General features: G+C 34.6%; 1 protein-coding gene across 1 annotated transcript in view; it reads left to right on the top strand.

The window, feature by feature from the left end:
• Positions 1-217: 217 nt before the first annotated feature.
• Positions 218-15,667, top strand: part of LOC116176239 (rap guanine nucleotide exchange factor 4-like) — a 156,496-nt gene continuing 141,046 nt past the window's right edge. Inside the window, exon 1 of the mRNA XM_031494722.1 lies at positions 218-353. Within this exon, the coding sequence (XP_031350582.1) occupies positions 325-353 (29 nt within the window). The 5' untranslated portion in view covers positions 218-324. The remainder of the gene's footprint in view (positions 354-15,667) is intronic.

The raw sequence follows: 15,667 nt of genomic DNA, 5'->3' as shown, positions 1-15,667 counted from the left end.
AATGTATGCGATTAGTATGCATCGGTTTGATTAATGAATACGGTAGAAGTGGTTCTTTTGGCTTGCCGTTTCAATAGGGAGTATCTTTAGTATGGTTTGTATTACTTGCTTCATTTATTATTTAAACAATGCGAATATTTTACTGCAGCAATCCTTATTAAGTCCTGCGCACATCTTTCGAAAGGGCACGGGCCGCATGCAGCCAGTTGTTGCGCGACCGCGTTCCATAAGCCTTCGGCATGTTCGTAAATTCGAATCGAACTCGAGTCGTCCATACATAAATTTCGTTTCGAAAAAGTGCCCGGCAATTTTAAAATTTAAATTATGGAATGGATTACTGCAATTGATAAAAGGTAGAACGCTATTAACAAATTTCATCTTTTAGATCGCAAGCCTTCGACCTGTCTTCTGCAAAAAATGTTTATACGTGGGACTCGCGTAATCGAATATTAATTGCAAAACCTGCCCGGCCCGCCCACGCGCCAAAAAGAACTTTCTTCATTTTAGGATATGTAAAGTAGTTTAAATTTTGGGCCAAATGTATATAAGGCTTCTTCCCAGCAGGAACCATAGGCGGTTTTATTGGTTTCATATTTTATAACTACATTTTGAAATGGGGAAATGAAGGCAATAGAAAATTCCTTCAGCGGAATTTTCAGTCTACCCGCTTTTCAATCAAATTGAATTCTTTATTCCAATGAGATAAAAAGCACTTTGGGTACACCTATATATATTTAAGGTTGGCCTCTGCGTATGTAGATTCCCGAAAATTGAAAAGCAAGCCAATTCGTATAACTTAATTTTTTTCTCTCCTGAAAAGATTGGGGGTGATTAGAATTTCTCGTTTTAAATATCAAAGAGGATTACAATTTGCTCCCTAGTACATCCCCTAAATGTATACAATGCGACTTATTTCGTATCAAACGGAGCAAATAAAAATGTTTATTGTCGCGCTTTATTGTTCCGGCGTTTTTGATGAAACGACATGAAGAATACGTAATTACCTTTTTGTTACGAAGTTATCCCGTAGCGCTAATTTACGACTTTGGAAATTCAATTGTATGTTCGAATTTGAGGAGCTGGTCCGGACTGATTTGATTATTGTTGCTAATTGTTTGTTTAGAGATGCCGTTGGTGGCATACTTCAGGTACCTTCAATGAAACCATTAATTTAATGTTCCGGCATTTTCCCAGCATCTGCCATTACTATTACTTCCAATATATTTTATCCTATCTGTAATTGACAACACGCTAAGAACGAAATTGCGCTTTCAAAAGGCACCAAGTGAATGTAAAATTAGTACACTTAAATTCTCTTACTTTGACGTTAATAAATTCAAGTAGTTAAAATCAACAGGGCACTCATCAGTAAAATGACACTACATACTCGGAAATTCAAGTACTCGGCCTCAAAGGGACCTCGTACTTCAATATTTCCTCGCCAGTAAGGTGCCATTTTTTTGACTTTGATATAGATAACTATTTAATTAGCTCTTATTACCATTTAATTGGATGCACTAAGCTACCATCATATCATCAGGGTAGTAAACGTGTATCTAGTGAAGCATGTCATGAAAGAGTAATGCTTTGTTTAATTACAGCTAATTAACATTTATTCATCCAGCCCAAACTTGAAACCAGCAAACTGTGCATTAATAAAATAAGTAGGCATGAATTGTGCATAAATCTTGTGCAGATAAAGGAAATTTTTTCCACCTAAATAGCTTAGTGGGTTATAGAGAGTACCAAACAATCAATAAAACTCTATTTGACGCCAGATTGTCAAGACTTTTTACAAATTAACAGCTTCGGTACCTCACTCCTACTGCTACCTGTCATTTCCACCCCCGTACAGTTCCGTAACTGTGTTCTATGTCCTTTTCTTCCTCTCAGCTTATTATACATTTCCTCTTCTTGTGTCCATTTCTCATTCCGCATCCGAATCTCGCTATATGGTTTTTATATTTTTTTACTTTTCACAAATATGTTGGTGACCACTCCTTTATTACTGCTTCCGCGTGCGCTCTATATCTTCACCCTCTGTTGTATTTTCTCCTACTCCTCTCCTCCTGTCGACCTCAGCCCGTCCGTATCTATTTCTTTCGTAATATTTTCCTCTTTGTTCTTCCCACATTCCTTTTGCACTCACCCTCAAGCATCTTTTCACCAATTCGCGTGCTCTATCACCCCTTTTCTCGAATCTTAGCGCACGACGCCCCGACGCTATCCTTATCTTTTCCATTTTTGTTTCTTCCTCTAATATACAATTTGGTGTCTTGATTGTCGCATAATAGTCTCGGGAAATAATTTGTGCCCCCCCCCCCAAGATAACAAAATTAAAAGTACTTCAAAACCGTACAATTGGGTCCGGGTGGGCAGACGGATGGATGGACGGATAAAACGCAAATACCTAATGGCACATTTTTTTTAAATTAAAAATGCACCATAAGGAGGAGCAAGAAATAATAAGTTTGGTTGCTACACCTAGTATTTAATTGATTGCTCTTTCTTTTGTTCTGTCGGCATTTGGGGTGGTAGCATTTAAATAATTGCAACCCTCTAAAGTCTAAGTATTTAAATATCTGTGGAATGTTTCTTAAGGGTATTAAAAAATGTGGTGTTGTTTTGTCCTTCCGTCCGTCTGTCCGGCCCCACTTCTGTCGCGTTGAACTACTTTTAGGTTATTGTCAGAATCCTGGAATTTTACAATAAATACCCTATACCTTGAAGGTGTGCCAAATGGCCTTTTGAAAGTAAAGTGTACATTACTCAGATTTTTATAGTGGCGCCAAGTAACATTTTTGATTTGATTTGTACGAGCTCTCATTTTCCTTCGCGACTCTTTTACGGAATCAGTGGGTGGTAGATGACCGAAGGAGTGGTTTCAACAAAAGGAACTGTTGCCTACCAACTACCGCCCTTCTTTCCGACTCCTTATCAAAAGAGGGGTTTGGAAGGATGGGGTGAAACTGGTTTTATCCTTCATGGTACTCTAATGAAACGTCTCAACGATAGGAATTAATTTCTACCAACCATAGTCCTCCTCCTCGACCCCTTATAGTGGTCGGATATAATTCTTTACATCTTAAGAAAAGACTGTCGCAGAAGGGTACTCACGAAGGGCGGCTAGGACGTCCGGAAGAAATATATGCAATGGTGATGTCAAAACTTCCAGTGCAAATATCTGCGGAACGGCCTGTCGGAGGAGGATTCTTAAAGGGCGGAAAGATCATCTACTGGCCATGCAAAAACTTAAATGTGAATATCTCGAAAATGTTGGGGAAGGTACCTACAAAGGGAAACTGCAATATTTCGGAGAATTGCTTGATTCTTCTTGCATTATATAGAGTAGATTTTGAATGTATGCCAGGCGCTTCTAAATGTTTATGCGTAAAGAGCCCTCTCTCCATTAATCTACCAAGAATGTAAACCTCGATACATATAGCATGCCACTAACTTATAACTCTACTACTTACTAAGCTACTTGGTTGATTTTTCCAGTTTTTTTTTAAATTCTGTTGAAAACCTCTTCAAGTTCCATTAATACTTTCTTAAAACTCCGTTGTGCACTTCTTTTAAATTTACTTAGAAGTTATCTAGGTGGCTTTTTTTAAGTTTCTTTGTTTTGTTCCAAACAAAATGTTCACCCTGTATATTTAGAAACGGCGGAAAAAGTTCTTAAAAGTCAGGACTGATTATTTTTCTGTTAGAAAAGGCAAAAGTTGCGTAAAAAATTGGATTAGTCGTTTCTGAATTGCAGCTTAAAATACTTCTTTGTGCCCCCTTCTCAAATTTTTCATTTTCGACTTTATTGATTACAACGGAAAATTTTATAATTTTGGATTTTCAACGGAAAATTATATTCATAAATAAAATTACAGTTGCAAACTGCTTCCGAACTTCAAAATCGCTGTGTACTTTTTTTTAATGTTTCCTAACACGGATTCAGCTTGAAATTACTTTTATTTGGAAATTTCTTCGATTTTAAATTATGTTTTATTTCTCACTCCATAAATTTTAAAATTAATGACCTCAATGATAACGAAAAATTTAACGTTAGATTTAAAAATAGACATTTCGTTTTAGAATCAGCTCGTGAATCACTTCAGTCCCAAAGATTTAAAACTTAAATCTCGAGGCAAAATATTTCGCTTCAGAATTACATTCTTTGTGCAACATTCTTAAGTTCTTGTACAATCCCCACACCACAAATTTTAAGCTTAAAGTTGAAATTTAAAGCTACCGAGGTTCAAAACCTCTGCATGAACTATTGTTTTTGTACTTTTCGACTCTCATATTTTTTAAAATTTTGGTTTTATTGTAATTCCCTCCCTTGGTTACAGACTACCGAAATTTTTATTACAAATTGTTGTTTGGTAAACTTTCTCTGCCTCTTTTCCGCTTCTCTGCTCCTAGCAAAATGTTACATTTGACGTACGTATGAAAAAGAAATCGTTTTTGTGAGATTTGGTTTTTTTTCCCAAATCCCAATGCATAATATCAGCAAAAACCACATAACTCGTAAATTCAAAATTAACGTTACAACGTAAGAGGCATGATTCGTCTTAAAAAAGGGGCCTTTGTAAAATTCTTCTTCCTCTAACGTTTATTCCGCTTAGTAAGAAATTAAGCTTGTTTGAAAACCTTTTTTGAATTGTTAATTAAACAGAAGTTTATATTTTGATCCAAATGACTAAAGTGAATAGTGTCTAGCAAACCCATTACTCATTTTGAATGATCCCCATAGTCATTACTCACGGCACACTTTTCATTATTCGAAGTCACTGAAGGGCATTTTCCAGCCCACGAAATGTATACGTAATTTATGGAGATTGAAACAATTTTGGCTTGAAAATGAAAAAGTCGAAAAGTATCAACAAGTGATTTGCATTATGTAAACGACGCAATAAAGGAATGTGCGTGCGTAATCTGCTTAAGACGAAACCGATGCCATTAACATACAGTTTTAGTTTTCGGGAACGGCCCTCTCTCAAAATGTCGACAAATAAAATGTAAATATATCGCAACCCGGTCGCGTTTTCTTTCTCCTCGGTAAATAAAGTAAGGGAGTTTAGAGTGGAGTTTCGCACGAATATCTTTTCCTTAAAGAAATTGAATTCTAAACAAGTAGAGGTACTGCACATCCACATCATTGCGCATCAAATGAATCGAACGACTATGATAGAATTCAATTTAAAGAGATTTAAAGTAACTAGGTTTCGGGATTAATCGAAGGCTATTAATTGAAGTCTGTTTCCACTTTATTTACACAACTCCTTCGCCAAACGGTAGTTATTAAAACTTTTTAATCGCGTTTCCATCCGTTCCCTCAAAAAACGGGGGATTGCACAGGTGCGACCTCCATATTTTTTCACGTTCTGTCTTTGGCAATTATTGATTTTTCATTAGAACAGTTGAAGTGTCGCCACAAGCTGTCACCGTCCAGAAACTCCTTCGAGTGTAACTAATTATGCCTACTTTTAGATAGACCCGAAACTTTCGACGATAATCATTACTCATACACAATCTTGCCGGCAATTTTGTTCTTTGCCTTGCGGGAGGGTAGTAATCAGATCGACGCTTAACCCCCTCATTTAACTTATTCAAAGATACCACTTCATTGTGTGATTTATGCGGAGATCTTTCCGAGCGTGTGCTAAAGTGTGCGCTCTTCCGATATTTCTCAATTAAACGCTCCCGTGAGTAAAGGTTGGCGCTAATCAGAACTTAGTTTAAAGTAATGATCGTTACGCTCACTGGCCGGGGGCCGCTTTGAAGTCCGTTCGTTTTTCGTTTACGGAAATCTCTAAGGAGGTAGGCACCATTGCTCTAATCGATGCATGGCGCAAATAGGGTACGAGAAAGTACATTAGGGGATTGAAGTATGTTCAGATTTCATACTTTACGATATTCAAGAAAACCAAATATGAAATTTCCTTCTGCCGTTGTCAGTGCCTTCAAAGGATTCTATAAAACCTAGAATAAGAGGAAAATGGCATTGCCTATATCCAGGAATCCTTGCCAGCTTTGAAGGAGCGTAGCACAGAAAAACAGATTTAAAAAGACAAGAATTTTAAAAGGAAAGGCAAGATGACAGTACAGAAATACAAATTCAAATGACACACACACACACACACACACATGTTTAATCGCATTTTATTCATACGTGTTCAGTTTAGGTATAGGAAATATACGCTACGCTAAATTTTCGGTACCAGTTTTTGAAATAACACATACAATTGCAATGCTACGTGCAGGGTACAGGTTTGCGCGTGCGTTAGACAACGGTCAGTCGGTTTAGAGATTTCCCCGTGTAACATGTGTTATCAAAATTACCAAAAAAGGTAACCATTCACGATCAAAAGGATGTGTGTCTTAGTTCAGGCTGATCGGGGGCCCTCTTGATAAATTGCAATTGTTCGTACCGGTATTCATTTCTATTTTTTATCTTTATGTGGTACATTGCTTATTATTACGAAAGCGCTGTGGGGCCAAAGATCTTTTAAATATTATCTAACAATTGTCAGTTCTTATATGACAGTTGTCAATTAGTATCTGACAACTGTCAATTAGTATCTGACAATTGTCAGTTCTTATCTAACAATTGTCAGTTTTTATTTTAAAATAATTTCTCGAACACACCAAATGTGTGTACTGTACGTAAGTGAAACAAAAAATGTCTCTTTCCGATGATCTAATCAAACATTATTTTATGTTGGCCCCACTAAATACACATGGGATATAAACAATTTGAAATTGTAGCTTGTCTTGCACATCATAACATTTATATGAGTATTCGATCTCTAAAACGTTACCTTCATAAACAAAGACTGTATCGAAACAAATTCTAATACCGATATTAATACTATAGTACGTTTCCTAAGAAATGAATTAATCGGGTCAGGCTGCCTGCATGGTTACAGGCGGATGCATCTTCGTTGTCTACACACTGGATTTACAGTGAAGCAAGAAACTATTCGTATTCTGCTAAAAATTCTGGACCTTCAAGGTGTAACTATTAGAAAACGAAGAAGATTAAGAAGAAGGGAATACTTTAATAAAGGACCGAATTATATCTGGCACATTGATTCGTATGACAAGTTAAAACCATACGGTATTGGGATTAATGGTTGCATTGATGGATTTTGCTAGAAAAATCATTTGGGTTAGAGCTTCTCCTACTACCAACAATCCAAAAGTAATAGCTGGATTCTATTTAGAAGCTGTAAAAGAATTACAAGGTTGTCCTGTAACTGTGCGATCCGACATGGGAAATGCAAATGCAAATTGCAATTTTTTTGCGTCAAAGTAGTGAATTTGGTAATTGGTCAAAACCACCTTTTTTATATGGAATGGTATTTATAATCTCTTCACTTAATCCTCGTTCCAAAAGGAAGTTTTCTAAATCCATATTTAACTTTTCAGTGTAGTGTCTTTTATAACCCCAAGCAGACTACAAAGATTGCTGAGAATGAACTGATTCCCTCCCCTGCAACAGCATCAGGTGACTTCACTTAGATTCACTAGACAAATCAGTAAATCTTATATAGGAGAACAAGGCTAGATAAAAACTGACAATTGTTAGATATTAATTGACAATTGTTAGATATGAACTGACAATTGTTACATACTAATTGACAATTGTCAGATAAGAACTGACAATTGTTAGATAATATTTAAAAGATCTTTGGCCCCACAGCGCCTTCGTATATTATCAATCTTGCGAATTAATATTTCTGTACTAACACAGTACTTTACGTAAAATTCCAAAATGGAATTTGAGACAGATGCTTTCATTAAATCATTAAAAAAAAAGAAATGGATGATCGTATTTTTCGGCTATCCTATCTACATAAATCTACCGTAAAAAAAGCGCATTGAAAATAAAAAAATGAACGATTATTGAATTAATGAGAGAATTAACAATTTATTCATTACCATAACTAAAATCGAGTCTAAACTGTATTACCTACTTAAAAGGAAATCCTAGATTTCCTAATGAATTCCGTAATTATTTAGTACTGCCAAAGACATCCATTTAGGTCGATTTTTCGCGACTCCCAATGGATTTCCAATAAAGGGAACATGTAATTCAGATCAATCTCACACTGTAATATTCGATTTTGGGGGTTATACCTAATCAAATGTTTTTGTTTATTTGGAAAATTTCCTTCTAGTTTAAACTTACGTCATTTTTGTAGAAATTTGGTAGGTCCTAACATGTGCACCTCGATTGCAGAATATGCAGAACCACTTTTGTATTTGTCTTGGTTTTTTAAAATTAGTTCTTAATCATACCATCCAAATTTGATTAGGTGGTTATATCTACCAAGAGGTTTTGTGGCCTTTAAAATGATGTCAGCTTGTGAGTAGGGTGCATATTATAATAAATTATAAATTTGGTGTAGCGGAGAGTGCGGACTAAGATAAACCTTCCATTAAACTTCCTTTTAGCTATATAAACATAATTTTTTTTGAAATGTTTCATGAAATTACAAATTACAACCTCAGATTCGTTTTGAAATGAAGGCCCTACGTATGGGCCAAACGCATACGGATTTTTCAAGTTTTGTTGATGTTTCCTGATTACGTTTCACTTTTTCTTAGGAATAAGTAAATTGTCCACTAAAATTGTTTCTCTGTTCTCGTTCCAAACACGAACACAATGCAGAAATATTCCTGCTGGCAGATGATATTAAACCTCGTTTATTTTTGATAGCTCAGGCTAACAATAACAATCGGAAAGGGTTCGCCAAATAGGCGGTCTACCACCCCTCCTGTAACTATAACAACCACATAATAATCATGTATAAAATAACAACAATGTAATTGTAATTAATAACATTGATTGATTGATTAAAAAATGACAACATAGCAAACAATAGACCGTAACATTTCATCTAGGATTAATTAGAGTTAACAAACGATTTTTAAACTGTGTAAACGGATGTCTTAATAAAGGAGATATCTCATTTAACACCTTCGCAGCAGTATAGGTAAAACTATCCTGAAATTTAGTGGTTTTATAACGTGACGTATTAAATACGTTATGTCGCAAATTATTTTCCCTTCGGAACTTAAAATTTAGAATTTCTACGTAAACTCGTTTACTTGTTGTTTCCAGTGCTTAAGAAAAACACCACTTCCACCAATCCATTAAACTCCTTCCAAAGAATTTTCAGGAATCAACCGCTAATCACAATTAATAATAATAATAACAATAATAAGACTCTATAATGCCCGTTTCGAAGGATATTACCACGGACATGTACAATAATCGCCATTAGTAGTTCAGTTTTTTACCACCTGCACGTTAGTAAGGGAGGTGTTGCATCGGGATAAAAATAACCCCCCACTTTTTTGACCCATGCGCAGGTGTGCGATTTTGTATAGCGATCAAATTACCGAACTTTTTGTGCAAAGAAATCGTATGCACTTCTTTTCACGATTTTTACTATACGTTTCCATGGCGTTTAGTCCTATTTATGAACAATAGCGTCAATGTTCGAGTGACAGTAAATCGCGAATGTCAATGATATTATTCGATTATGGGTTATTAAGAATTACTACGCAAAAATAAGTGTCTTTTATTAATAAAATTGTTATTTGCAATGAGGGCGAAAAAGTATCACTTGACAATCTACCCCGCAACTACCATCTGGAAATAAAATGAATTCTGGTTGGGCTTAGGTATCTTTTAAAAAGTTCACACTTACTTGTATACATGCGGGGGTTGTAATTTTTCTAGTTCACCAAATATTTTTATTTCGTTGATAGTTAAATTTCCTTCTGGTTTAAGCTTGCGTATTTTTCTAAACATCTCACATTTATATGTAACATCAGCGATTAATTGCAAGAGTGTAAATGTTGTATAGTACCCAAATGTTCTTAACAAACGCTACAAGCACCCTTTATAACATGTGAATTCCAGATACATCTAATGACTGCTACATTTTGAAAATTCTATTGTCTGAACGCGAATTCCATTGATTACTAACGAGTTTTTATATATGGCTACTGGTATTGTTGTGTAATCCTTATATACTGTGTCTAGAAAGTAATTTATCAGGTAAATTCTATAATGATTAATTCTAGGCGTGCTCGAAAAAACGCTCAGACTTGTCGATTATTATTTTTTAATGTGGTTTTTGAAGGATAAATTTATATATACCGGGTAGCCTAAAAATAAGTCACTTATTAATACGTTCTATCGCAATTGTTTTATAACTATCAGGCATACATTGTATATACATGCAACATCTTAATATTTTCCAAAATGAAATTAAAAATATAAAAAGACTTAAGGGCCTTTTTTAATTTTGGGGTATCCTATCTACATGAATACAGCAATAAAAATAAAAATCGACGGATCCAAGCCTTTTTTCGAAGATTTAATTGTTATTGATATACTTTACTTCTGAGACACAGTGTAAAGGTATATAATTTAGTCATTAAAAGCACTTTTAAATTTTTTTAATTGCGTCTAAAATATATCATTTATCAGTAATTCTTTGATTTCCTAATGACTTTCGTGATTATTTAGTACTGTTAAGGACCACCAAAGATTTCTGACAAAAGGAACGTGTAAATCCTATGTAATTATCGAGAATTAAAATTTTCATACCCTCCCCATGAAAATACGGTTTTAATAAACGGTTTTTAAAAAACAGCAGTGGGTGAAAAAGGTGGAAAATGGAAGATGGAAAAAACCGATTTTTAAAAACTAATTTAAGTCACTCCGTACCGACAATTTTTCACCTGAAGATGACTTTTCGTCGACACTAGTTGAGAACCAACTTGAACTACTTACCATTTTTATCTGTTCATTAAAATTTCATGGGGAAGGTATCTTAATTTTAATTCTCGATAATTTGAAAACCCCATTTCAAGCCAACATGTATACAACTTCAAATAAATCCTTTGTATTAGGAGTTGTAGAGGAGAATATGTAGAATCACTCTACAATTACAAATTCAATTACTTGTACAATCTATAAAATAAATTTATACTTCAGTAAGTATTTTCTTAAGCGATTATTATATTTTTCTTTGACTATGAGGAACAAAATGTTTTTTTAAACTAATAAGAACCTAAGCCTAAACCCCATATTAAAGTGTTTCTTACAGGATTTGGTCATGAATGAGAGAATTCGCAAAATCCTTTTCATTTTTTCATTGTCTTATCCAAGATCGAATCTACTGTACTTTCCGTAAGGAATTTCTGTCCACTTCTCGTTACTTCCCCTAGCTATCTAACGAGACGTGTTTTTGAAATGTTTGATTTTTTTTCAAATTACAATCTCTGGGTCATTTTGAAATGAAAGTTCTGTATACGGGCCAAATCCATATTGATTTTTAACGTTCCATTGCGGTTTCTTGGTGTTTTTTGTTTCACCTTTTGCTAGTAATAAGTAAATTGTCCACTACAATTCTTCCATTCTCGTCTCAAGGCAGAAATATTCCTTTTGGCAGATGATATTAAGCCTCGTTTATTTTTTATCAATCACACAAGTCGACTTACTTGTTAATTCATCTTGCAATCCCGTCGAAATCCTTTCATGATAAGTTTGACACATGTTTTTTTGTGGTTATTAAGATACCGACTTTTTAAATTGCATAAAGTGTATAGGTTACAACCGTAATATTAATGGGCTAAAATAATGTGGATTTTTAGATTAACTCAAATCGCTTTTGTGCGAATGGAAGGTTAAACCTATGATTAGTGAAAAGGCAGAGGATTAGGGGCACGAGCAGATTTCCTACGTATTTCGAATCGGAACTGTATATATTCGTTAAAACAATGCCCTATTGAGGTTTTTGTGTGTAACTGACCGGTATCGATTTGAAAATTTACAATTAATCCGTCCCTCTCAGCGTTCTGCACCTGACAATAAAGCACATACGTTGTTCAATCGATTTTAAGGTGTCGTCGTTAAAAAGTGAGTTTGACACGCTGAACTACAATAAACCACTTCCTAGTTCCCACTTCTTTTGTTATTAATCGATCAACACTTTAAGGTTTGAAAAACAATTTGTAGGTAAGCATACATCGGCTTTAAGTCCTGATTGTATCGTAAATTTTACAGCTTCTGTCACACGTACATGTTTTGTTAGTGGAGCTTTCCAATGCGTTACAACAGCACATGTAAAATATGTAAAAAGGACCCACTACAGTTCCTAATACGACATATTTTTGGGGCATAATTGAAATTTAATCAGAAATCAGAAATTAGGTACACTCATATTTTAAATTTTTTTAAATTTCTGAAATTCTATTACCACATTTTTATGTTTATGGTCTTGGTAACGCGATTCTGATAATACCTTGAAGAATTGAGTAATTGTCGTGACCTCTTTTGGAACACGGTATTCGTACCTATAGGTGATATACGTTAAAACAACATTAAGGTAACAACAAATACAAGTCTGAGGAGTATACTCACTTGATCCAAATTGTATTTAAAGTGCTCTCGAAAAACCGTTTTTGAAAAGCTTTTCCACGTCTTAAAAATTTCAAGAATCTCCTCTCTCTTAGACGTATCTTTTGGAATTCCTTTTTTAAATGTTCTTTTTTGACTAGAAAACTTCCTAGAGTTACGTTTAGAGATCTACTTAGAAAGCGCCTTGAAAAGCTTCCTAATTTTCTTATTGTCATTTGCTTATAGGAATTTTTTTACAAACCATCACACAGGTCTTTCTCGAAGTATGCAACCTTAGAAACTCTTTTAGGAATTTTCTTTGATCCTGAGAAACCTTGTGATATTTACGTGAAACATTTTCCATCTTCTTGAAGGTGTGTTCATCTTCAAATCAAATTGGGCGTCGTTCCTATAAAAGTTTATTGAAGTATTACTAGAAATTTAAACAAAATTTTCTTTGGAACATTAGAGAGTTTCAGAACTATTTACTTTTTAATAATAATAATAATTTATTAGACCTTTGTAGCTATTTTACAATAGATAAGGCAAGTCACACAAAGAAAATCAATAGTAGGTATAAAACACACACATTGTACGAATATTGGACAAACATTATTATTTAGATGACATTCAAGTACTCTTGGATTGTGTAACAACACTTTACAATGAGGAAGTCTTTGAGCACATTTTTGAAAGTGTTTGTGTTAGTAATATTCTTGATGTCAGGTGATAGTAAATTATATTATTATATATATTATTATTATTATTGTTATTAGTTCAAAAGTTACAGCCCTTTGAATTTTCTTTCGAAATTGGTTTCTAGTTTATAACTTTTGATTGAGAAGTCTAATCGAAAAAGTACGAATTGTTTTGGATTCTACGCCCCAAAATTAATAAGAAAAAGTGTTTTCCCAAGAAATTTTGGTGTAGTCGATTTTTGGTAAAAAAGGAAGGTTATACACTGCCTTTTTTTGAGGCCCGAGAAAAAAATTGTCTCAGATCGACCCGGAAAAAAAATTTTCTTATAGAATGTGGCCTGTAGAATCCATAATTTCAAACAGTTCCAAGATTGGGCTACTAGTTCAAAAGTTACAGCCCTTTGAATTTTCTTTCGAAATTGGTTTCTAGTCTATAACTTTTGATTGAGAAGTCTAATCAAAAAAGTACGAATTGTTTTGGATTCTACGCACCAAAATTAATAAGAAAAAGTGTTTTCCCGAGAAATTTTGGTGTAGTCGATTTTTGGTAAAAAAGGAAGGTTATAACCTGCCTTTTTTTGAGGCCCGAAGAAAAAATTGTCTCAGATCGACCCGGAAAAAACATTTTCTTATAGAATGGGGCCTGTAGAATCCATAATTTGAAACAGTTCCAAGACTGAGCTACTAGTTCAAAAGTTACAGCTAGAGATCTTCCTATGAATCGCTGAAAAAATAGTTTATAATTATAATTGGGTTCGGAAGCACTCAACATTGTTTTTCTCGTTCAAATATCTGGATCAATAATTAATATCACATGCCGCTCTTCAAACTCCTGCACCAAACCTAGGAAGAACGTTAATTCCTTGTTCGCAACTTCTAGTAGAGTAGGATCAAAGAGAATGGTATTGTTATTTAATCTGTTCAGAAGTAGTTATAATTTTGTGTTCAATCAAGTTAGTAGAACCTAAAGGTGCAGAATTATCAACATATTTGGTGAGAAGGTCTTGTAGTAATTTTTGAAGGTAGAATAGCTAGCTATTCAAGTGATCTGCAGTGGAAGAGTAGTAATCTCACTACTAAATAACCAAGTACCACTACGAAAATCAGGGACGAATTTCCAAAAAATAAGGGGATCACCTAAAATACATGAAGAAGGTTTCAGGCCTAAATGATGTAAAACGTTCCAGTCAGGGCCTCCTAAAAAAATAAAATAAAGTACAAATTTAGATTGATCATCAAGTACAGAGAAAGAGGCTTACGAATTTAATTTGGGAGAAATATGGCTCAATTGGTTACGATTTCAGTATTTAACAGTCTTCTGTAAAGTAGTGAGTGAAGAGTTAGTAGAGTCAAGATAGTTCTGGGAGTAATTGATTTCTTGAATGATGAAGAGTCACTATCTGAAGAAGTGATGTACGCTAAACTGCAGGGTTCTAATAGTTTAATTGTCTTCTTAGAATGTGGAGATAAAAGTGTTTGTTCTGTTCAATCTTCTTTCCTAAATCTAAAAGATCAGCTATCGTCGTCGGTGTTGTCAAAGTGAGAGCTTTCTGAAAGTGAGGAGTTAAATTCCGTTTAAAGATAGCATCATTGTTTGTTTTCAGGTTCAAAATTTAGAAAATTTACAGAAAATTTCCATCACTAGTACCCTTAGTGTAAGTAGTTGTACTTGCCAATTAAAAAACGTTCAACATTGAGGCAATTAGAAACGCGACCGAACTCCGTTGAACAAAATTAATTGAATAATAAACCCCGAAACATCTGCACTCAAACTGACCAAAAAGAGCCGTTTTCAATTTCACTTTGAAAACCCCAAAGGTGTAGGTCTGAATTTTTATTCAGAAAATCTAAAATTCGAAGTCATCTCTCCCCAAATTCACCCAGAACATTATTGCCGTGACCTAAAGTATCGACTAAATATTTCATCTCGTCCGTACATTTTTTTGGCAGAACCTAATCTCAGATTAATCCCCAACTGTGCATCACAGTATAGCTTACAAATGTTTGTAAGTAATCCGATTAGTTAAGGACGGGAACGTATCACGATCTCGATTATTCCCGACACGTTCACGCCGCCTATTTCGAAAAATAAACACGACTGCCTTTTGAAACGAGATTATCGGCAACAAAATGGAATAAAACGCGAGTATGCATTAAATGGAAGAGGTACGTAAATGTACTTTGGTAAATATTTAAATATATACGGGGAACTTTTAAATTACCATGCCGAGCGGAGTTTCAAAAGACACCGACGGGCACTCTGCGCATCCCTCAACTTTAAATTAATGGCAACATGCACATACACATAAATTGACCCTAAATTACTTTCGGTTGCCCTCATCCTTTAAGAAGTGTTTATAATTTAGAGCCGTATCGCCAAAAAAGTGTTAAGACTCAATTGGATGTAAAATGACATCGTTAATGCAAACGCGCCGAAAATTTTCGCATAAAGTTGAGGTTTGCTAAGTAACTTAATTGTCCTTACGTCAAATAAATCGCGTTTTTCTTATGGTTTTATGCGAGACGCGAAGAAAGAAATAAAATTAAGTTT

The sequence above is a fragment of the Photinus pyralis genome, unplaced genomic scaffold (assembly GCF_008802855.1).
Source record: "Photinus pyralis isolate 1611_PpyrPB1 unplaced genomic scaffold, Ppyr1.3 Ppyr1.4_LG7, whole genome shotgun sequence".
Classification (NCBI taxonomy): domain Eukaryota; kingdom Metazoa; phylum Arthropoda; class Insecta; order Coleoptera; family Lampyridae; genus Photinus; species Photinus pyralis.
This window is presented reverse-complemented; position numbering and strand designations above follow the sequence as displayed.